This window comes from Pelodiscus sinensis, chromosome 2 (assembly GCF_049634645.1).
Source record: "Pelodiscus sinensis isolate JC-2024 chromosome 2, ASM4963464v1, whole genome shotgun sequence".
In the NCBI taxonomy this organism is placed as follows: Eukaryota; Metazoa; Chordata; order Testudines; family Trionychidae; genus Pelodiscus; species Pelodiscus sinensis.
The window spans coordinates 161299632-161322660 of NC_134712.1; the positions used below are offsets into that span (position 1 = coordinate 161299632).

Consider the following 23029-nt stretch of genomic DNA (forward strand, 5'->3'; position numbering starts at 1 on the left):
ACATAAGAATGAGCATACTGGATCAGAAAAATTATCCCTCTAATATCCCATCTTCTGGCAGTGGCCCATACCACACGCTTCAGAGGGAATAAACAGAACAGGCAATCACTGAGAATCCATCCATCCCTGTTGTCCACTTCCAGTTTCTGGCAAGCAGAGGGTAGTGATGCTCAAAGCACACAGTTGCATCCATGTCCATCTTGGCTAAGGGCCATTGATGAAACTATCCTTAATTAAACTATTTAATTTTGAATCCTTTTATAATTTTAGCCTTCACAAAACCTTCTGGCAATGAGTTCTGCAGATTGACCGTGTGTTCCATGTTTGTTTTAAACTTGCTGTTAATTTTATTGACTCATGTCTAGTTCTTATATTAAAGGAATATAGAACACTTCCTTATTCACTTTCCTCACATCAATCAAGATTTTACAGATATCTGTTATATCCCTTCTTGTTGCCTCTTTCCCAAGCTGAATAGTCCCAGTCTTTTTAACCCTTCCCCATACAGAAGATTTTCTATACCCCTACTATTATCTCTGTATCTTTTTCAATTCTAATATATATCTTTTGAGATGGGATAACCAGAACGGAATGCAATATTCAAATGGTGGGCAAAACCACTAATTTCTATACAGGCTATATATTTGTCTTAATATATTCATTTCTTGGTCAAAATCCTGTGCTCCACTTAGGTCTAAATCAAGAATTGCCTTTCTTCTCGTGAGATCTAGGACCACCCGTGCAAGAAGCCGTTATTAGTGAGGAGTGGATATTAGTGAGGAGTGGTACACTGTCCAGAGGTGATGTGTACCCAGTCAATATGGGGATAGTTGAAAGTCCCCATTATTATTGACTTTTTCTATTTTTACAACAGCTCTCATGTCCTGGAGCATTTTACAGATTCTATCAGCGCCCTGGACAGGTGGTCAGTATTATATCCTTACTGCTCTATTTTTATTATACAAGCATTCAATTTCTATTCATAGAGATTCTGTGGACAGTTTGAGTAACTTAAGATCTGTTATATTTGACTCTTTTTTTCACAGACAGTTCCACTTGCGGATGCCTTTTCAGATTTTGGTAGAGGTGGCTATGATGGGGAGAGGGGCAGACAGTGAGGGTATGGGAGGTCTGCAGCTTCAATCCAAGCATCAAATATGGGGGTATCAACCATGTCCACCCTCCTTCTCCACACACATCACCTCTTTCCAGGAGCTACTAAGGCACTTGAAAACTATAGTTTTTGGCAGATGTTTTAGGAACACTGTATCTAATTCCTATATAAAAGAAAGAAAGTTAAATAAATATTAGATCCAGTCAGCTCTAATAACAACATATTTTGACATCTTATAGAAAAATCACTTATGGGGCATTAATTAGGGTTAAATTTTTAATGTATATTCTTACTTTGTTATTACCTCTGTAGGGAGAGAGTGAGAGAGAGAGAGAGAGAGAGAGAGAGAGAAAGAAAGAGGCACTGTCAGGATTCTTGGGGCTTATTTTTATTATACAAACTTTTTATTATTCTAAACTACAACCTGCTTTTGAAAGAGAGATGTAAATTAGACGGATTGAAATTGCAGATGAAGCCAGGATTTGAATTTCCTGTGCATCATAAGGCCGGCCACTTGTTGTTTTGAAAACGGGTCTTTTGTAAGTGAAACCGCTGTCTAGATGCCGTTCTTTCGGAAAAAAAAAAACCCTTTTTCAAAAGATCCTGTACATTTTTTGAGGAGCATAGGATCTTTCGAAAACAGTTTTTTTCCCCAAAAGAATAGCGTCTAGACAGTGGTTTCACTTTCAAAATACCTGTTTTTGAAAGAATGTGTGGCTGACATTATGCAAATGAAGCACGGGAAATTCAAATCCCGGCTTCATTTGCAATTTTGATCTGTCTAATTTACATCTAATTTACATCCTTCTTTCGAAAGAGGGATGTAGTTTAGACATAGCCTCGGTCTCTATCTCAACTGTAGGAGGGGATTGGTATCTGATGGGTTACATCAGGACGCAGATATATTTGGATTGCAGGGGTGATAAAGGTAACAGGAGGCTTGTCATTAAAGTAATTGAAGTATTGTTAAATGATCATGAGCCAGGTAGTAATAAATAGCAGTGTTCAACTTATTCATAATTGTGATCTTGAAAAAGGAGTAAACAGTGAGGTGGCAAAGTTTGCAGAGGATACCAAATTATTCAAAATAGTTAAGAGCTGTGTTTTTCCTCTTTCTCTAGTCTAAAGATAAAAATGGGCATGGTCATAGAGGTTTCTGTTAAAAAAATATTATTTACTGCCAATAGTTACACAATGAAATCTGACATACTATTCTTGTCCACTAATTACCTCAAATGCATAATAATTAAATACCACTGTGTGCACAACTGCTGGTAAACAGTGACTGTTTAGTAGTGACCACAGCATCTGCTAATTGTTTATTCTATTTTCATAACACTTAAAACTTGCAATAAAAGTAGAGTAGACATTATTCATCTACAGGATGTTAAAGCCCTTTGGATTTGAGCCAGCTTATCTATCCTGAAGGATTCCTAGAGGGTGAGGAGAGATCAGAGGACCTTAAACTACCATGCTATAACTCAGTACTTGAGAGAACTCAATTCGCAATAGAAAATAAAAGCAAAAGCAAAATAACTCCATGTGCAGTGTCATCTGAACACAGCATAGAAAATAACTATTCCTTGCAGGACTTGGCTTCATTAGAGTATGTTTGATCAAACTGAGTAATAGCAGATAAAAGAGATGTCAACAGATACCCTATGGGATGCAATATATTCAAGAGGGTCAAGTCATAGCCAGCAGAGCCTCTCAACCAACACAAATCAAAGAATAGCGCTATTTGAAAGTTAGTTACGTCAACTCCATCCCTATGCCTAGCATGTGTTGCTGTCTACATTTCCAGAGGATTGTAAAACAGATTTCACTTCCAACTTGTCTGAATTAGTAGTGAGCAAAACACCAGGGATGTATACTTTTATTCTTAATAAATTCATTCACAGGTGCAAGGAGGAGAAAGAATGTTTATTCACAGATGGAATAGAAACAACAGGGTTTCAGTTTTCACCTGTCGTGTGAAAAATATCAAATAAAAAAACCTAAACCAAACAAAAACACCCTCAAGATTATGCTTTCTTTACACAAGCTTCCTCCTCAGTTTTATGGAAACATTGAAGATCTAAAATGTTTTCAAATGCTGGATTAAGTTCAGTTATATGGTATTTTGTGTCAAAGGATGCGTGACCCTCAGAAGTTTTGGCATTTGGGTTTGGATAAATATCCAAAAGTATGGATTTAAAGTGATGTGCAAACTTCTGCTTCTGCAAAAGGAAATTTTTCATCTCAGGAGAGTGGTAAACAGTCTCCATTTTGCTCCAGATGAAAATATTGTGCAAATGTTAGGAAGGGAAACAGAGGCACGTATAGATGAGGTGACATGCCCAGGGTTACACAGCTGATTAGAACCAGTAATACACAGTAGAACCAGGAATAAAACCCAGTTTTTCTCACTTTCTATTCACTAGACCACTCTGTGTCCCTGACTCTTGAAAATATTGCAGTTGTGCCTAAACGTTGCAGGTTAAGATTAAATTGTAAAGACCTCAGACACTTGAGGATATGGGTGCCAAAGCAAGGTAGCCCCCAAAACATAACTTACACCCATATCTTTATCCTTCCTCCAAGAACATGATACACCCACATACTCTACATCTTCAACACAACACAATGCACCCTCATCCTCCAAGTATATGGTGGAAGGTATATGGGCTGCCTGTGGGGGTGTGGGGGTGCAGTGCACTTCAGGCAGCTCTGCCCTTCTGCCTAAAGCCCCTCCCCTTTAAGGAGCACAGAGCTGCCACCCCACCTTGCTCACGGGCCTGCAAGTCTGCTCCCCCCACCCCGAATGTAATCATACCCTCTGAGTCTCAGTTCATTCTCTGGCCTGCTTCTGGAACACAGCAGCTGCACATAACCTTTTGTTCAGGGCAGATTTTACCAGCTAACCCAGTCTGAGTAAAATATCCCAGTTTGATCATTCTGATAAGAGCCTTGAGATACGTTTGGGCTGCGTTCTTAGCATCCTAACATTTGGATTTTTTAAACAGTGAAGTTTAGAAGCGTAACTTAATGATAAATATTTGCCATCTAACCTCCAGTTTAATGGTGTTTTCAACCAGTAAGGGCCATTTGAATTGCCCTGAGAGCTCTTCCATATCTGTGCTTTCAAAGCACATCTCTTGTTGTACTGTCTTCACTGCAGAAAGGCTGTTTTCGCCATCCATTTAGAGAATGCTGTGCAAAAAGTAGCCCCAGGATGATAAGGACAGATGGCCTGGTATGCAGCACAGAGCAGTTCACAAATCTGATACAATAAGATCCCATTAAACCTTTTAAGCGCTACCAGCCACACAGCTATTTGCATCCATTTCCCGAAAATACAACCTGATGTTCTTCAAATTGAGAGACTAAAAATAAAGGATGCTTCTCCATGGTAATGGACAGGTATTTCCTATCATAGATGCAGACAACAATGTAAAATGCCCTTTTAAGCAGAGCACTTACTGGCAGGCCAATTGCTGCTGTCCATTATGTCAGAAGTTTTGTGTTTGTGGTTCTAGCTACAGCAATATCACTGGTGGGAGGAGGGGGAGGTAAAGTGCCTTCATCCAGAGGTTCTCAGTTGATTGTGGCTGGTGCCTAATTACGTGCACCCATGAGATGAGAGCTTAGGAGGCCTCTTTCCACTCTGTCCCCCACACTGACAAGTGGAGCTTGATGACCAAATGAGGTGTGGATGCTGATAACTCTCTCAAGGTGTCCGGACGCGGGAGTACTCTCCTACACACTGGTGAGCCACAGACGGCATGATCTTAGAGTCCTGCCAGCTGATCCCATTGCCTGATAAATCTCCCAAGGAAGAGCTGTGCCCCAAAAGCCACAAAAGAGCCCTTACTGTTTGCTTTATTTTAGCAAATGTGATCATTTAATTTCCCAGTATTGTAGGGAGTTTGAGCATTGGGCTTAACTTCTTCTACCCAGAAAGTGTGTTTATTCTATACTCACTTGGCTATCTGTCTTTAATTAGTTCCTCAGCTGAGCACTTCAAGCTGTGCTGTGTGCATCTGGAATGTTTCTTGTTTTACTAATGAATTTAATTTCAGGAAACTCCTTGATCTTAGCTCAGTCACTATGAGCTACTGCCATTTCATGTGTAAATAAGAGAGGCACAATGTGCTAGGCCCCAGGCTTGCTTTCAGTGATAAGTGAGGATGTTTACTTGTCTAACACAATTTTCAAGAGAGTGAGTAAAACTAGGAGAGGGAGAAATGAGGAAGGAGGCAAGAGAACACAGTGAAATCTACAGCATAAACTGACATTCCTCCAAGGATTTTAATGGAAAGTTCCACTGTAATGATTCTTCTTATAGTGTGTCATTTTAATCTGTTGCGTTCAGTAGCCCTGCAGGCCACAGAATTATATCATGTGGGTGGATTTTGAAAAGTGGTGGATGATTTTATGGACTATTTTGGTTTTTGCATGTTACAATATCGTAATAAAATCTCACAGAATAAGCTTCTCATAGCAAGAGTCAGGGAAAAATGTCTCCTCCTATATATATCATATTTCTCTGTACTCTGTGTGTGTATGTGTGTGTGGTTTCTCTCTTCAGCATCAGCCAATAGCAGTGGTGCTGGAAGACTTTTACAGTGAGGCTGCTGAAACCCAGTGATTCCCAAACCAGGACCTGAGACACATGGACAGGAGCCAAGATGGGGGCACATGGTAGGTGGCTGGGATCCCACATAAAACCTGGCAATACTGTCACACCCCCCGTACTCTTGCCTGAAAGATACAGACTTTCATTTTTAGTTTGCTGATTCAATACAAGCTCTTGTCACCAGGAACTGCTGGGCTAATTATTCTTAGAATCAAAGAAGCATAGAACTGGAAGGGACCTTCAGAGGTCATTGAGTCTAGTCCCCTGCCCTCACGGCAGGACCAAGCACTGTCTAGATCATCCCTGACGGGTGTCTGTCTAACCTTCACTTAAATATCTCCAGTAATGGAGATTCCACAGCCTCCCTAGGCAATTTATTTCAGTATTTCACCACCTGGACAGTTAGGAACTTTTTCCTAATATCCAACCTAAGCCTCCTTTGCTGCAGTTTAAGCTCATTGCTTCATGTCCCATCCTCAGAGGCCTAGGAAAAGAAGTTTTCTCCCTCCTCCTTGTAATACCCTTTTAGATATTTCCCTTTTATTATTACCTTGTGTCTGAGTGGCCTATATGGAATGAGTGTTAGTAAGCAGCGGTCTGTATTAAAAATGATGTGGTTGCTGGTTCAGAAGATACCAAATACTGAACAGACATGGAGAGTGAATTAATCCTATACCTTTAGGTTATCTTTCCAGAACAGAATTGGGGTATATTAGTAAAGTGGAATTGTGTGAGAACATCCAAGAAGAAATCTGCTTGAGCTGACTCTCCGTGGGCCCACTTATCTTAATGTAGATTATGTCCAAGGTTTCGGAGTAGAAAAGAAAGACCCCACTGACAGTACGTACTCAATAGGTTTTCAAAGGGGCATTAACTTTTGAACATAAGGCTAGTTTAGAATGGGTTTGTGTTTCAAAGCAAACGGGTCTAAAAGAGTAACTGGTTGTTTGAAAAGAAAATGATCTCATGCTGGAAAAATAAGGGACAGTGGGACACTGAAAAATAATGCTAATGTTCTAGCTAGTTATTGATAACCATTTCTTCAACCACAAACACCTGCATCTTTCTTTTGGAAGTTCACTTGATTACATAGTATTCATTTAGTGGGATGAAAAAACATGGCATGTCATCCTTTGTTCCCTTCACTGAGAAAATGTTATATATTTCACAAGCCATTTGTCTCCAGGTCAGCTCAGGAGTACTTTGAAAGGACCATTGTATTTTCTTATCTTTAAGAATTTTGCAGTCCAAGAATGTTCAGGAAGTTCAAAGGAAGACATTTAGGCTAAGTCTACACAGTAAAGAAAAACCCATTGCTGGCCCATACCAACAACCTGGCCTTGCAGGGCTTGGGCTGTGGAGATGTTTCGGTGCTCTATAGACTTTCAGGCTTGGCTTGAGCCTGGGCTCTAGGACCTATGAGACAGAAGGTAAGCCAAAACCTGGACAATTACATAGCAATGAAATAGCACCGCAGCCTGAGTCCTGCGAGCCTGAGTCAACCGGCATGGGCCAGCCATGAGTTTTTCTTTTTTGAGCAGACAAATTGTAGTGACTGGATCCAGACCTTATGAGACGGATATGAAGTAATCATCAACTATAGAATAAAATTTTGCTTTTTTCCTTTGTTGCTATCCTGTAGATAATGCTAGTCAATGATGGCAAATTCTCTGGTTTTTTGCACTCTTGTTATACTGTTGTGCTTCTGTGTCATTCTCAGCTTGTAGTCCTAATCATTTCATTGGTGTAACTTCTCCAACTAACTTTTTGGATTTTTCTTCCTTTTAAAATAAACCAGTAATATTCATAATGATTTTGGGCAAGAGTCTCATAATTGTAAAACACAAGAAGCAGACATAGGAAGGACTAAAAAAATCAAACCAAACATCTTGGTTATTTGGTTTCCATGTCAGAGCTGCTGCATTTAATAATAATGAGCACCATTTTATACAGTTGCTGACATGGCATTTTTAAATTATGACTTCTGCCCCACTGTAATGTCTCATGCATGGCTTAACCAGGCGATGTCTTTATTTACATTTCCTGGCCAGCTCCCCTTTGCGGTTCCCCGAGTCCTGTCCACTCTTGAGTCATGCTTTTACGCTAGTGTTGCATCCACAGGCGCCTCCTGGTAGCCCCAGGTATAGGGGGAAAAACGGGTCCGGGCCCGACCTCTCTCACAGACCCCAGCCCAGGGCCCTAAAGACACAGACTCCCTCGGGTCCGGTATGGCTGGCGGGGCGTCACACCGTAACATGCCAGCCCATGGGCAGCTGAGAGCCCTGCTCTGGGCTGCTTCCTTCCCTCCCTTACCTAAACCGGTCTTTGCCCGGCAACCTGGCCATTCGCCACGTCCCTGCATGGACCTGACAGTCCTATAGTTCCTCTCTCTCTCTTCGAGACGCTGTGGATACTCTCTTCCCCCTCCGTCACCGGGGGGTTGCCTCACAGCCCGTCGCTCTCCTCCCCTTGGAAAGGCTAGGAGCCCTTTTCAACTTTGGCACCGGGGTGTTACGTCACACCCCGTCACTCTTCTCTGGCTTCTCCCTCTCCCCTCTCTATAGCTGCGGAGCATGCTGGGCAAGCCGTTCTGCAGCCGCTCGGGACCCTGTCTTCGGCCCGTGCTGTGATGCGGGGGGAGTGCGGGTGCTGAGCTACATCCCCGGCTGCCCTGAGCCGCGTGACGCTGGCTGCTTCCCAACCGCCCCGAACAGACTCACGACAGGCAGCGATTCAGTGCAGAGCAGCCATGCCCCCTCACACCCACTCCCAATTCTGTTTATGGCCATAAGCATTATGGTTTTATTTTGTTTGCATACTAGACTATTGTAGACTCATGAAATACAGAATTGATGTCAAATATTATACCTTGCTTTTACATAGTAACTTCCATCCCATTAAATCTCAAAGTGCCTCATGTACGGGAAATAACGTTAGCCATTGGTGAAATACAGCCACCTGTGTGTTAATGTTGTTCTCTGACAACAACACATAACTAGTTTTAACTAGTAGAGTGAAGCTAGTTCTCAGTTAGGCAGGACATATGCCTGCCTCTTCCGATAGCTATTTCTCTACAAATAGTTTACCCCCCCCCCCCACCCAAAAGAATAATTTTTGTTAGGGGGGCCACTCCAAGATTTTGGCCAAGGGCTGCACTTTTCTGTGGAGGTGATGTTGGGTCTAGGGTGGAGGTTGGGAGCAGAAGGCAGAACAGGGTAAGGGACTGAAGGAGATGGTGCAGGAGATGGTGTGAGGTCTGAGAGGGAGTTTTGGTGAAGGAGGGAGTTGTGACCTGGGTCGGGGGTTTGGCGTGTAGGGTCAGGGAGGGAATATGGGTGGAGGAGAGGATTCTGGCATGGGGGAGGGGCTCTAGAAGGAGGTTCAAAGTCTTGGAGGGAACTGTGACCTGAAAAAGTAGGTGCAGAGCGACCACAAAGGGTCTGAGTGGTGACCTGGGGCTGTAGATTGGGGTGCAGGGTCTGGGAAACTGTTTGGGCGCAGGAGAGGATTTGGGTTTGGGGGTGGAGTGTAGGAAGGGGTACAGGGTCTGAGAGAGTGTTGTGACCTGGCGTGCGGGGGTGCAGAGGGTTTGGATGGTGACCTGGGGGAGGGAGTTGGGGTGTAGGAGGGGCAGGGATACTAGAAGCAGGCTCTGACTTACCTAAGCCAGCAGCCCTGCAGCACCCCCAATATGACAGCTGAGAAAACATTTTATAATGTTTATATTTTAAATAAGATTTTAAGGCTCAAATTTAAATAACATTTCAAAATTGTCAGAACAAAATATTTTGAATTACCATAGCTGATTTTTTTGGATCATCAGTTCATGAACATTTTTACATTTCAACTTTTTGGCCCATTTTGGGACAGATTTTTTTTTTTTAAATCTCAAAAACTCTTTAGTCGCCATCACTTCTTGAAGTAACAGTTTTCCTTAGAAGTCTCCTGTTCAACTACTGCTCAGGCCTGATCCTTCTTGCCTTTGTGATAGAGCATCTAATGACTCAAACTGGTAAATCATCTTCATATTAAACATATTATAGCAAGTCTAACGAAATGATAGAGCAGCATACTGTAAATTGTATATATGTGTGTGCGTGCGTGTATGTGCATGCGTATATAATCTGTCTAAATAATTTATATTTATATTTATATTACTTTTAGTCCTTTATTTTTCAAAAGTAAAATACTTACAAAGATCAGGCAAAAGTTTTCCTCCAATGGTAGTACATGTAGCTAAGATTAAACAATAAAATGTAAAAAGTATGAATGCTAGAAATTGATTAATAAAATAAAATGCTGAAAAGGTTGTTTTAAAACGTCAGTCACTGATGGCTGCCTCTTCCGATAGCTATTTCTCTACAAATGGTTTACCCCCCGCCGCCCAAAAGAATAATTTACTCTTCTTTGAGTAAGACCAAATCAGACATACAGATGGCTCCTAGCAAATGTGTGAGTTGAAAGATAAGTGTATACAAATGCTAGAATTTACTGCTTAATTTTATAAGATGGAGAATTCCACAGTTCTGCAAGCTTAGCCAACACTTTGCATGTACAGATTACTGTAAGCTCCTAACAGTAAAGGGACGGAATTGGCATGAATTGCCTTATTGAGGAAAAACATGATTATGTGATTCAAAGGATTTTTCACTCATCCGTTTTTAGTTCTGTCTGAGCTGATGCAAAGTTAAAAACTTGAATAGAAGGATCAGCACATTTAGTTTTATTTTTTATTTCCCCTCTGAATTACCAATGTAGCTAGTTGCTGAAATAATTTACAAGCTATTATCTATCATTAGTAACACAGGTAAAGGTGTATCAGACCTCTCCTCCTGAGCCTGCATAAGACCTACTACATAAACATTTCATATGCAGAGGCTAAGGGTACATCTACACTGCGCAATGAGGATATGTCTACACAGCAAAGTTATTTCGAAATAACTTTACCAGCGTCTACACAGCCATACCCCCCCCACACACTATATACAGTACAGGGGCATGGGTGCAGTCCTGGGCCAGCTCCCACTCCTGGGGATAGCAGGACATACTGAACATGGCCTCTGTGCAAGCACATCAGCTCTGATGGTGCGGAGACCTGCCGTCCTCGCCTTGCAGGGGGGGCTGGGCTTCACTCACTGTGTCCCCAGGGTAACTGACACTTCTCTTGTTTCTCCACAGCTGCAGCAGCTGCAAGTGCAGGACGTACCACCCCACCCAGGATATCCTCCTGCACCCGGGCCAGCAGGCTGACCCATAACCAGGAGGAGTACCAGCGGCAGCACCTGGGGATACTGCGAGGCCAGAACCGCACCCTGGACTACTGGGTGCATGAAGACCTCCAGCTGTGGTGGGAGAGCTGGTGGGAACTGCTTGTCCAGGGCCGTGCCATCTGTGACCACCTGCAGACCCTGGTGCACAGACTGGTGCCTCCTGCTGCTCCAGACCCTGCTGCTTCCCAGCTATCATTCCTCCTCCCACTCCTGTTCCCCCTCCAGCTTTTTCCTCCCCTCCCTCTTCCCCACGGGGAGGCCTCCTCACCCTCAGTGCTGGGAGACAGGGTCGGCAAGACCCCTAGCCCTGAGCCTTGAGCTTCTCCTCCCCCTTCCTCTCCTTGCCTCCCCCTTCCAGCTCCCGCCTCCCAGGTTTACCCCTCCCCTCTCCCACCCTCTCGCTTCCCCTCTCCCACCTTCATCCCCCCCCCACACCCCAGTTTTGTTCAATAAAGAGAGTTTGTTTTCTGAAACACGTGTCTTTATTGTACATCAGGAAGGGGGGTTAGGGAGGGGTAAGTGGAAGGACATGAGGGTGGAATGAGGCACTAGCCCCCAGTGGGGGGCTTTGCTGTCCCTCAGCGAGGTAAGCAAGCAAGCAGGGAAACCAGAGAACTGGCTATCTGGGGGTGGGGCTTCCCTTTAAGCACAGGCCTCAGATAGCCTCAGGCAGGCAGCAGCCACACAAAATAACTGCTGACCTGATGCCCTGCCAGTGCCAGTTCTGGCCAGCCTTAAATGTGATTAAGCATCCAATCAGTGTGGATGTGCTACCCCGATTTAGAGCCCCAGGAAGCACTAGGGGGTAATTACTTTGAATGGCCCTGGGGAAGAGCTATTTCAAAATAGCTATTTTGGAATTGGCATTATTCCTCATGGAATGAAGTTTACAGAAGTCAGAATAAACCGTCCATTATTTCAAATGTATTTCAAAATAATAGAATTGCTCACATTGTTATTTCGGAATAATGACCATTATTAAAAAAAACTCTGCTGTGTAGACACACCCTAAGTGAGCAGAAGAGAGTTTAAATGAATGTGAGAAGTCCTAATTTACACCATTTTACACATCATTTCTGAATTTATACAGAGCTACTGGGCCAAAGCTGGACAGTAGCCTAAAATGATATAATTTTCAAAATATTCCTGCCCAAGCAGCATACAGAATATACAAAATATAGGCTCAGGTTCCTTTTGTCTCACATCAATTTACTGACAAATAATCCACACTTTCTTTTGTAGCATATTGGAATTTAGCCCCATTTCTTAAAGCGCTGTTTTTTATTTTTTCTAATATTTTGTATCCCACATTATTTATTTTTACTGTGCTATAGAATACAGCTGGTCCTCTAGTTGCAAACGGTCGACTTACGACTGTTCGTATTTATGATGGAAGCTGTCATAAATGGCGGACCCCGAGTTACGAATGCGATTCACGCTTATGAACAGCGTGGTCGCGTGTAATTCTATGGGGTCCATCCAACTTATGAACAAACCGAGTTATGGTCCAATTGCTTAGTCCGTAACTGGTTCATAAGTTGGGGAGAGGATGTAGTGATAAAAAATATAATCAAACTGATGGAAAAATGTTTTAAATTGTAATGAAAGAATAATCTAACAGGATTTGAATTTAATAGGAACAGGTTCTGTACATCATCTGCTAGTCTAAAAAGTCTTTGCTTACATGCCCTAGGAATTTAGATATAATGCTTCATGTGAAATGCTTTGACTATTTCTTTTTTACAGTAAGAAAAAATGGTAAAATTACCTATAATCTAATCATGATGATAATTTTTTTCCTAAGGGAACATTTAGTAAAATTAGATCTTTAATTGAATTTTAAGTCTACACTTCTGAAATATGAAGTTTATATTTTATCCATTAAGCCACACAATCTTTTTCTTAATACAAATGGAAAGAATGATTATGGACACTAGCTGGCTCACATGTGCTCCCATTACTGTAGTATAAAAATATTTAGCAAGTATAACTAAAAATTATTGGAGGCTATTCATTTCAAATAATGCACATTGTCTGGTTTACACCAATATGTGTCTGTACAAATAAAAATGCACATGTATCAGATTCAATGTAATAAGTGCCTGCTTTAAAACAGTTTCAACTCCTAGGTAAGTCTTTGGGTCAAATTCAGTGGCATTGTAAATGGGGTGAGTTGGAAAAAAATGAATGTATAAATGGCAAAATAATTTTACTTTACAGCAACCTAGAATTCAATGGATTTGCACAATGGGGGTGATTTACATATTGAGGTGGAAGAAAGAAGTGTCCTAGAAAACTAACCAGCAGGAAGTTATATGATAAAGCTGACAATTATTTTGCTTATTCTTCCAGCTTTTTATGCTATGCTTCTTCATGCCCCTTAGGGCCAAAATCTTCTCCGTTCAAAGAGAAGACAGTTTGCTCCATTGAAATTTAAATTACATTCATTTAGAACACTTACATTACTTTACTTCTTATACCTTCTTATATTTGTTTTCTCATCAGTTTATACTTGACATAAAAAGCGTATCACCATCTAAATCACAGTTGAATTGGGCTTTGGGTCCTCTCTACAAACACGTGGAGGACAGAAAAAAATAATGTGGCCAAATTTCTCCTGGAATTTGTTCCTATAATTCTTTTGGTAACTACATCTAGGCTAGGGCTACTCGACACGCGTCCCATGGGCCACAAGCAGCCCATAGCCCATTCGTTTGTGGCCCAAAGGGGTTTGGGTGTACGCTCATCACACAGCCTGCAAGTGGGATCCTTTGAACATGGCCTCCACTGGGAACACGCTCTACAACAGTGAGGCATCTCCCAGACAGGCTGGCTGGAGCAGACAGGCTGGCTGGAGCAGACGGGTACAGAGTGTCGGCATTTCTAGCCCCCCGGGAGGAAGTGCCAGGAATGCCGGGGCATTGTGGGAAGTGCTGGCTGCTTAGCCTTGTGGGCAGAGCCTGAGAGGTGCTGACTGGTTCACACAGGCCAAGTTTGGGTCCAGCATTGTGGCTTAAGGCTTAATCTTTGTATTTGTGTCCGTCAGTGTGAAAGAAGCGATTTATATATATTTGCATGTATATGTAACCACACTTAAGTTGCAGCCCTTCGTATGTTCTGAGAGCCCCAGAGCTTCCAAAGTAGCCCCAATCTAGGCAAAACTCAAAAGGGCCAGTTTTTCTTTTATATTAAACCACTGTGCATCATATAAGTCCAATGAAGTGGCCTTCAGTTTGCTGATGGCCATTCCACTTGTGAATGGGAATTTCACTAGCATACATCTTGTGCAGGTGGCGCTGCCTTCTCCTGTGTCAGCTGTTTCCCACTACTAGCATAAGCCAATGGGAAAAGTGTGTTAACTGAAAGGTATTGCAATGGAGAGACAAAGATGGGTTAGGGAGGGGAATGGTAGAATATAATGGAATTCTCCTATCCCTGGTATGCCCAGGCTTATGGTGTATGATCACATGCCAGTAGAATAAATTAGGCTGTTATGAATCAGCAAATTGCAACTGTCCACTATATCTAGGTACAGCTTGGATGTAGTGGAGAATCAGGGTTAAACAATATAAAGATTCAATACTTGCTACAAAAGGGCAATATCCCACATTCTTTAGCAAAACTGTACCTATATAAAAAAATGTTTCTCTGGATATTGCTGCCCTTTTTACTCCTGCCAGCATGGGTGTATGGTTTTTCTATATGCCCAACTCATAATTGTCATTTTTAGATGTATTTTTTTCTTGCACTGTTAGACGTTCTAGCATGCTTGCCCTACCACTTAGGTCAGACACAGAAAAGGCTAGCTCTTCAAAGGTGGTGGCTTCCTGGTAATGTCATTTCCCCCTATTTGCTCTGGATCTTTTCCGATCTGTACAATGGACAGTAGACACTTGCATTCAACTATAAAGTGTTTTTCCCCAATAAAAAAATCTTTATCTACTACATCCACTCTGAAAATCCAACATCCTATCAAACATCTGATGATGAATAGCATAGCATGCTGATAAAAAATATTCAAGTCTTTCTTGTGAGTCCCTCTGATTCATGTTAAAACTGGGTCATGTTCAAGTCTGCTCTATGAGTCCACTGGGGACTTGTACAAAAAAATTTCTACTCAAAGTGAAGTTTGATGACCAAGTTTTAAATGCTGAAAGGCCTATAATCAGAGTATCATGAGTATGGAAATCAATAGTCTTAGCAATTCCATATCTCTGCCGCCCCCTCCTACCTCCGGTTACATTAAAAGAGATGTAGATTGAGAAGGGTGTGTGTGTGCATGTAAAAGGCACCTCAATTAAATTTGCACTGCTTCATTGGACTATTTTCCTGCATGTTTTAAGACAAAACTACTTCCTCTTGTGGAAGAATATAATAGGGGCAATACGTCAAGAATGTTTAGCTCAAACTGGCTCAAAACAGAATGAAATCTCCTGTTGAGACTAAAACATTACAGTTGCACATGCTGTAATGTTGTTCATGCAGTGGAATCCCAATCTCATCTGGAAACGCAAAGGCATTAAATCTCTCAGTCCTGTTTATTGCAGTGTCTACCACAGATCATACTTTATCAAAACAAGATGTAGCTTATTGAGAACTTCTATTAAGGGCAGTTTCACTCTGAACTCTAATTTTCCAGTTTACAACATCTGAGAATTTACAACTCTGTAAATACTCTATGATATTTCCTCCTATTTTTCCCTCGTTGCTGACAGCACTGAACTTAAATGGGAGTTTCAGAAGGGCAAGACGTCACCACCTGCAACCAGCAAAACCTAGCGTTCTGAACGCCAACCAAAACCTCTTGCACATGCTTTACAGGTTGCAAGGGATAAAATAATGTGTGTAAGGAAAGCAATTAAGGGTCTCACAGTTTCCTCCTTCTTGTTTCAGTCCCATATGTGCAGTTTGAAAGAGTCTGAAAATGAAATTACATATTATTATTTTGTTACTGGTTTCCCATCCTCAAGGAGGGCATGGCTTTTCCTCTACTTCTGATACTAGGGAACCAGTACTGGGACACAGTAGCCAACATACCAAAATAAATCATGCCATACTATTACTGAGGCATAGCAAGAAGTTACGTTCACCTAGAACTATGCAAGCACTTAGCAGGGCATTTCCACATAGCTCACAGTTGAAAATATTTCTCCTCACATATACTAAAAGAAATTCCATTTATATTTAAAAGTTCAAGCACATTATGCTGCCTAAAATAGGATAACAGGCGAACAGACAGAGATAGACTCCGTCATGGGAGATGAAAAGATTTTAATTAGATATTAAAGAACTGTAATAAGAGTGGATTTATTTACTTAAAGTTTTAGCAGGATGACGTGCCAGGCCATCCTTTTACTTATAAGGCTCTGAAGGAAGCAGCTTGATATTAATGAATAATCAGAACTATTTGATTAAATGACATGGACAATTCTTATCAAAAGCAGGCAAGGAGGCACTCTCATTCATATTACATCAGTTGTGACCAAATCCAATGAAAACTTAGTTCAACCATGATCAAAATGACCTTAAATATTAGGCATGTGGTCATCAAGGCTGAACTATTTCAAAAGAAAATGTTCTTATTACAGGTCTGTTACATGTTGGTGATAGCATTATAATTAAGGTTGTGATTTTGGCCTGGGTATTTTTATTAAAGTTACATATAGGAGGTGGGCAAGAAGTAACCGATCACCAATTTATCTAAGCTGAAGTCAGAGCCCAACCACACAGGGTGAAGTCAAAGCTGGAGCCCTACTGCTCAAGACTGAAGATGAAGCCAGAGCCCTGCCTCTCAGGGCAAAATTATGAGAATTTTCAAAAAGTTGTATAGGTCTCATAAAATCATAGAATCCATGACCTCCAAGACAGATTTGTAGTCTTAATTACAATTGCTAAGACACTTTATCTTACATAGTTTCTGATGGTTTGTGGGTGAAATTGAAAACATGGCAACAGCCATGTGGCAGACAGTTTCTGAACAAAGAATTAATTAAAAAAAGTACTAGAGGGCTGTGCCCCTACCCGCTACACTCACCGACCCCTTTCCTGCCTCCTCAGAGCACCAGGGAGCGGGGAAGCCACATGGCTTCCTCTCCCCCCCAAAACATCCGCTCCTCCCCCCAAAGCACAGGGAAAGGGGAAGGACGAGTGGCTCTGGGCATCCTCCTCAAAGCACCAGAGAGGGGAAATGCTGTGCAGCTCCCACTCACCACCCCCAGAGCACCGGAGGGGGGAGGGCAAAGGACACAGGGCTCTCCTATCCCCAAGCACCAGAGCAGGGGGAAGGCTGCACCATTTCCCCCCCCCCTCCCAGCACTGGGAAGAGGGGAGGTTGTACAACTCCTGCCTCCTCCCCAGCACGGATGCAAACAATGAAATGAGTTAACAATAAAAGAGTTAACAGCTTGAGATTAACATTTTCGGAACTGAATAATTAGGAACCTTAATAGAAATGCCCTGAATTTCAAACTACCTCAGCTAACAAACTGGCCCAACTTCCATTGAAATCAACAGGAGCTACAAGCTTAGAAAATGAGACCACATCCATTTATGTGACAAATTACTGAGTTAGACACCTAACTGTAGGGAGCTAAGTTTGAAAATAGTGGTCTTCCTTTATCATTACTCTGATGTTACTTTGCATTTGTCACACTGCTTCCAAGTCTAGTGAACTAAAAGGCAAAGACCAGCATTACTGGAATATTGCCTAAGTCTAAGACATGGTTAGGAGTAGACCTTCTCCTGCCCAAATTCGGATACCAGCTGTTTTATTTATCATTACCTCTATAAATTGTTGCTCCTCTGTGACACCTCCAAACATAACACACTGATGTATTTAATACGGACACCGCAGCTCGCCTGATTAGCCAACACACTGTGCAGCCTATTAAAAAACTGACCTTCTTTATGAGTTTAAGGTCCAACTGAGAATTACAAGCTCACACTGAGACTGTCATTTTTTTTCTTGTATCCTGAACCTCTGGCGGTATCACTGAAAACCACATTCAAAGAAAACAAGTGTAGGTAGGGGCCAGGAAGATGTGAGCATATATTTTAACAAACCACTGGGAAAGCCTTGTTATAATAAATGTGTCTTGCTTTTAATTTGTGTCTTTATTTTACTGAGCATATAATTTGCCTTGGGGTTTTCCTATGAGACCGCACTATTATGTAGGATACCATGTTAAGCAGCCAGTGCTTAACAGACATCACATCACATTGCTTAAACAAGATTAGTGAACTTTATATGAGTTTTTTTCCGATGTACAGATCATCTGAAACTAACAGGAATGGATTTATTGTCCCTGGGAGGACTTCAGTTTCATGGATTTATGGAGCTCTAGTAAATGGCTTCCCCTTTTGGGAAATGATGAAAACAGTCTTAGTGAGAACATATAACACAGAAAGCTTATTTCTTATGATAGCTAATGAAGCCCTATTACAGTGCAATGTTATTATTGACCTAAATATGCAATACATATCAAGTATTATAAATAAATACACAAATAGACCAGGAAAAGAAAATACTCCTGTGAACATCGATCGTCTTTTTTTAGTCTAGAAAGCATGATTACAGTGCAAAATGGCAGTCACAATAAAATACACACGTACAAAAATTAAGAACAAATCCAAACATTACACTATTTATTAGTCCAGATTCATTAAAAGCTTTCAAAAGGAAATGCTAGATTAAAACAACACAAGCAATATTAATAAATTAAAGGAACAAAGTATCAAATCACACAAGAAGAAATGATGAAGTACAGGAAAAGGATCAATAAATAAAGAGCTCATGGTATATTTCCCTGGAGAACTTAATAGATCAATGGACTAGTGTCGGAACAGAGTTTTGATTAGTTCCTGCATTTCTATCATCCGTCAAAGAGATCCCCCCCCACCCATCATTATGGATTCCACATAAATAGGGCTGCTTCTGGACTTCCTGAAACTCTAAATGGAGACAGCTGCAGTAAGTGCAGCAAGCTCTTTCCTCCTCATCTCAGAGATAAAAGATAATGGGAGTCAAACATAAATAGTGAGTCATGGCTCTGAGATCAAAAAGACAAAGACTCACTGAGGGAATAAAAATCTCCCCATGAGAAGAAATGGAAGAAATATATAAATTCAAGAAGCAAAAAAACTAAAAACCCTGAAATGTTTCTCCTTACCTTTTAACAGCCATAGCAAAAAAACGAAAGGGGACTCGTGGAAGAGGACAAATATGGAATGGTAACCGATATTCTATTCCCTTCTAGCCTGAAGTACAGAAAGAGCTCCCAAAGAAAGACCCTGCTGAATTTCAATATGTAGTTGAAGATAAGGCCTCACAAATTACGTGGCAGTGAAATGTTCTGTGCAACCCCGCCCTCCCCCCCCGGACCACACAATTGTGATCTGGAATCTCAATTTTCATAAAAATAGAAAACGCTGAAAACGTGAACTGAATGCAGCCAATGCTGGTTTGTGTCTCAGTTGCGTGCTGGACAGGATTTGAAGATTCTCCAGTGAGAGAGCCCTGGAGACACTGCTCTTAGCCAAGGCAGATGCAGACCTAAGGCTAACCCAGAAGGGGGCTGAGACCTGAACCCAGAGACAGGGATGCAGATACAGGTATTGACAAGGACACCAGGATTGGCCCTGTTGGACTTTTTTTTTATAACCCTGAAAGGGATTTGTTTTGTGAGTTTGACTCTGTAACTTAGCTGGAGAGCTGGGCTACTGACGATTCACCTGACAAGGTTAATCGGTGATCATGGGAACTGGGAGAAGAAAAAGAATTTGTGTGCAGGTTCAGAGGCTCCTGACAAGAGGTGCTCACCAGAGGAGAGTGTCCCCTGTCGCCTGGGCATTGTGCAAACAATTAGAAGGAAATGGCCTTTGCTACAGAGAGTTTCTATTCCAAATGAGGAAGTGAGGCACAGAGATATTAAACTGCTTGACTAAGATAACAAAAAAAAAACATTATGGAAGAGCTTGGAATGGAATACAAACAGCCTGAATCCTAGACCAGTGTCTTGAGCACAGACCCATCAATGTACAAGGTGCGAGTCTTGCTAGCTCTATTAGAAAAAATAACAAACTGCCCCTTAACCAGCACTGTCCCATGTGCAGAAACTTCAAACCTGATCGATCATTCCACCCCTTCAAGCCTCACCCTCCTTGTACTGTTCAATGCTCAAATACACACAAATGAAGCAGGAGGAGGGTAAAACAAAAGATCTCCAGCCTGGTGCTTGGGTAACTGACACTCCCAAGAGGCCACAAACAGTTTCTTCTGTGTCAGTCATCCTGTGTAGCTCCAAATATTCCCTCAGAGATGAGCATTGTTGGGAGGCTCTGGGCAGAAGGGACAGACTGTAGCCTGCAGTAATGCAGCATTAGCACTGCATATAGCAGAAAGTAAAATGACTGTCACTCTGTGCCACATCAGGGATAAGACTGAGTCACAAAGGGGCTGGTAGGGAAAATGAGCTTTCCTGAGGAATACATAATACTGTGTATTTATGACCCCCATCGATGTGAGACCCTGATCAGCAATTCACATTCAGAGTGGCCCTCACCAATAGAGGTGATGCCTGGAGTGCAGGGGGCGGCATGTGGGGTTAGGTGTCCCCCTCACATTTGTTGCTTGGTGGTCAGGGAGCATACTCAGTAGCATCTGCTGACACCACTGAAGTCATTATGCCTCCCTGTAATTGGCAGATATGGGTTGTGTTTGTCCACCAACAAAGTTGGACTGGCCAGATGGATAGGACATAGCTTTGCCCTAAAGGGTTTGGGAAATTTATTTCCCACAATCCATTTCAATGATACCTTTGCCCAGCTGAGCAAGTCCACTTCCAGATGGGCTGTTGAAAATGAAAATAATTCAAAGCCTGATGAATTTCCCAGCCTAGATCTCTTCCCACACAGGATTTCAGTGCAGTACACACAAAATTAATTAATTAAGCCTCATGATAGTCAGCAAGATGCCTGTGGAGTAAGTAAAGGATCTTTTCACTCAGACCTGGCCTGGGATACAGTTTGATAGTGTAGGGAACGAAGAAGTCTCCAGAATTGAAGGCAGAATGCTCAGGGGATGGGGGATAGCCAGGAATTCAGGGTGAATTCAGGGTCATGGTAATTATTCACAGGATATGATTTAGGGCAGGAGTGGGGAACCTTTTCTGGGTTGTGGGCTGCTCACCCGCAGAAAAGTCAGGGGGCTGCACACAAGTGAGAAGCACACACCGGTGTGTAGAGAGGCACAGGCTAGTAGATTTTGTGTGCTCTAGCCCTGCACAGGGACTGAGGGTGAAGTGCCAGCGTGGGCTCCCCAATGCTGGGGGGGAGCTCTAAGCCCTGAGGCCCAGATCAAGGCAAGCTGGGGGCCTCATCCAGCCTCTGCGCCTCAGGTTCTCCACCCCTGATTTAGGGCTTCACAAAACTTGTCAGTCTAACTCAAACAGCAGCCTGAATACAATGCAAATGGACTATTAGGAATTCATTCGTTTCCCCAAAAGCTTTTGGATTCAGCCATGTTACAATTATCTCTACTGTTTGCTATTCACAAACATTTGAGCAAATGAGGTTTTCTTTACATTAATGTTGAGGAATAGCTGAATTCCAATCAATTTTTTATTTATACTGGTATTTATGTGCAAGATATGAAGAAGATTTTGTGTGGATCAAAAAGTGTTTACTATTTCTAATTTCCTATTCATAATTTGTAAAATCTTGTTTATAAGCATCAGTTTTCTACATCAGGGAACAGAGAGTAATTTCTGGCTCATGTCATCAGTCAGACCCCACAAATAATAAACTGAAATCAGTTGCTGAGAACAAGTTGCCAACGTTCCATGAAATGTTTGTACACAAACTGTTTGTACACAATACTGATCAAATATTAAAAGAAAACAGAAAACATTAACAGAAATCAGAAAAATTCTCCAACAGAAAAAACAGACTGAATGCACATCTGATAGTAACAAAAGGAACCACCCCACCAGTTATATTTCTGAATGAGAATGAAGGCTAAGCCAAATGTACTCCCTTTCTTTCATTTTGAAATCACTTACCATCATTTATTACATAAAACATATATTTTAATATTTATAACTCTGATATTGCACCTCCTACAGACCAAGGTAGAAAGTGGATATCCCCTCTCTGGTGCACAAATTTAAAACTAGAAAGTTCTAACGGAGAAGTATCCTAGGTTTGCAAGTCAACAGTGAGCTTGGATGAAGATGATACTTGATAAAAGTAACGTCAAACTACACGGTTATAACCTGAGTTTACAATGATGCATTTAGCCATAATGCTACTCTTTATACCTCTATAAACTTAGCTTATGGTGATACAAATAGTAGTGCTAATGGCATTAACAGTTGCTCTCAGCAGCATGGCAGCTGTTGAGTGCTGCTCTTATGTTATTTGTATTGCTGTTCATATCATCATAAACTTAGCTGGGTAGTCAGAGATGCCCCATTTACCATACAAGAAAGATGAAGACTCACATTTTAGATCCAAAGCGGAACCCTTTATATTGGTGGCTTTATGGTCATATCTTTCCCTTTCACTGTACATCTTAGACTCTGCTAGAAAGTGGCTGTGAGCAAAATGTAACTTGCATGAGCTTAGGCGGAGAGGTAATATTTCCCTATGTCCGAAAAGAGCTATCAGCTTACCAAGAGCAATAGCAAGGAAAAAAACAGCAAACTTACGGTCTCCTTGACAGCGCACAGGACCTACAGTCAACTTGGATTCTGAGCCAGATCTGTCAATATCTCCAACCACCACTTGACTCACTGGTAGATGTTCTTTGTAAGACAAGAGCCCAGCATCTTTTCTCCTGAGGCCGAGAAAAAGAGAAACAATGCAACAACAAGTGAAATAATTGCAAAGATTTTTTTTTCTCCTGATGAGGGACAAACCACCCCAAGCAAGAATTAAATCAAAAGGAAGCAAGAATTAAATCAATACAATAATGATAACCTTAAGCTCTGTTGTAAACTCCATGGCTACGTCTACATTGGCCCCTTTTCC

At 41.7% G+C, this 23029-nt stretch overlaps 1 protein-coding gene across 1 annotated transcript in view; it reads right to left on the reverse strand.

The window, feature by feature from the left end:
• The window catches only part of CNTNAP2 (contactin associated protein 2), a 1606913-nt gene that overhangs the window by 224585 nt on the left and 1359299 nt on the right, over window positions 1-23029 (reverse strand). Inside the window, exon 15 of the mRNA XM_075921713.1 lies at window positions 22708-22835. Coding sequence (XP_075777828.1) covers window positions 22708-22835 — 128 coding nt within the window. The remainder of the gene's footprint in view (window positions 1-22707; window positions 22836-23029) is intronic.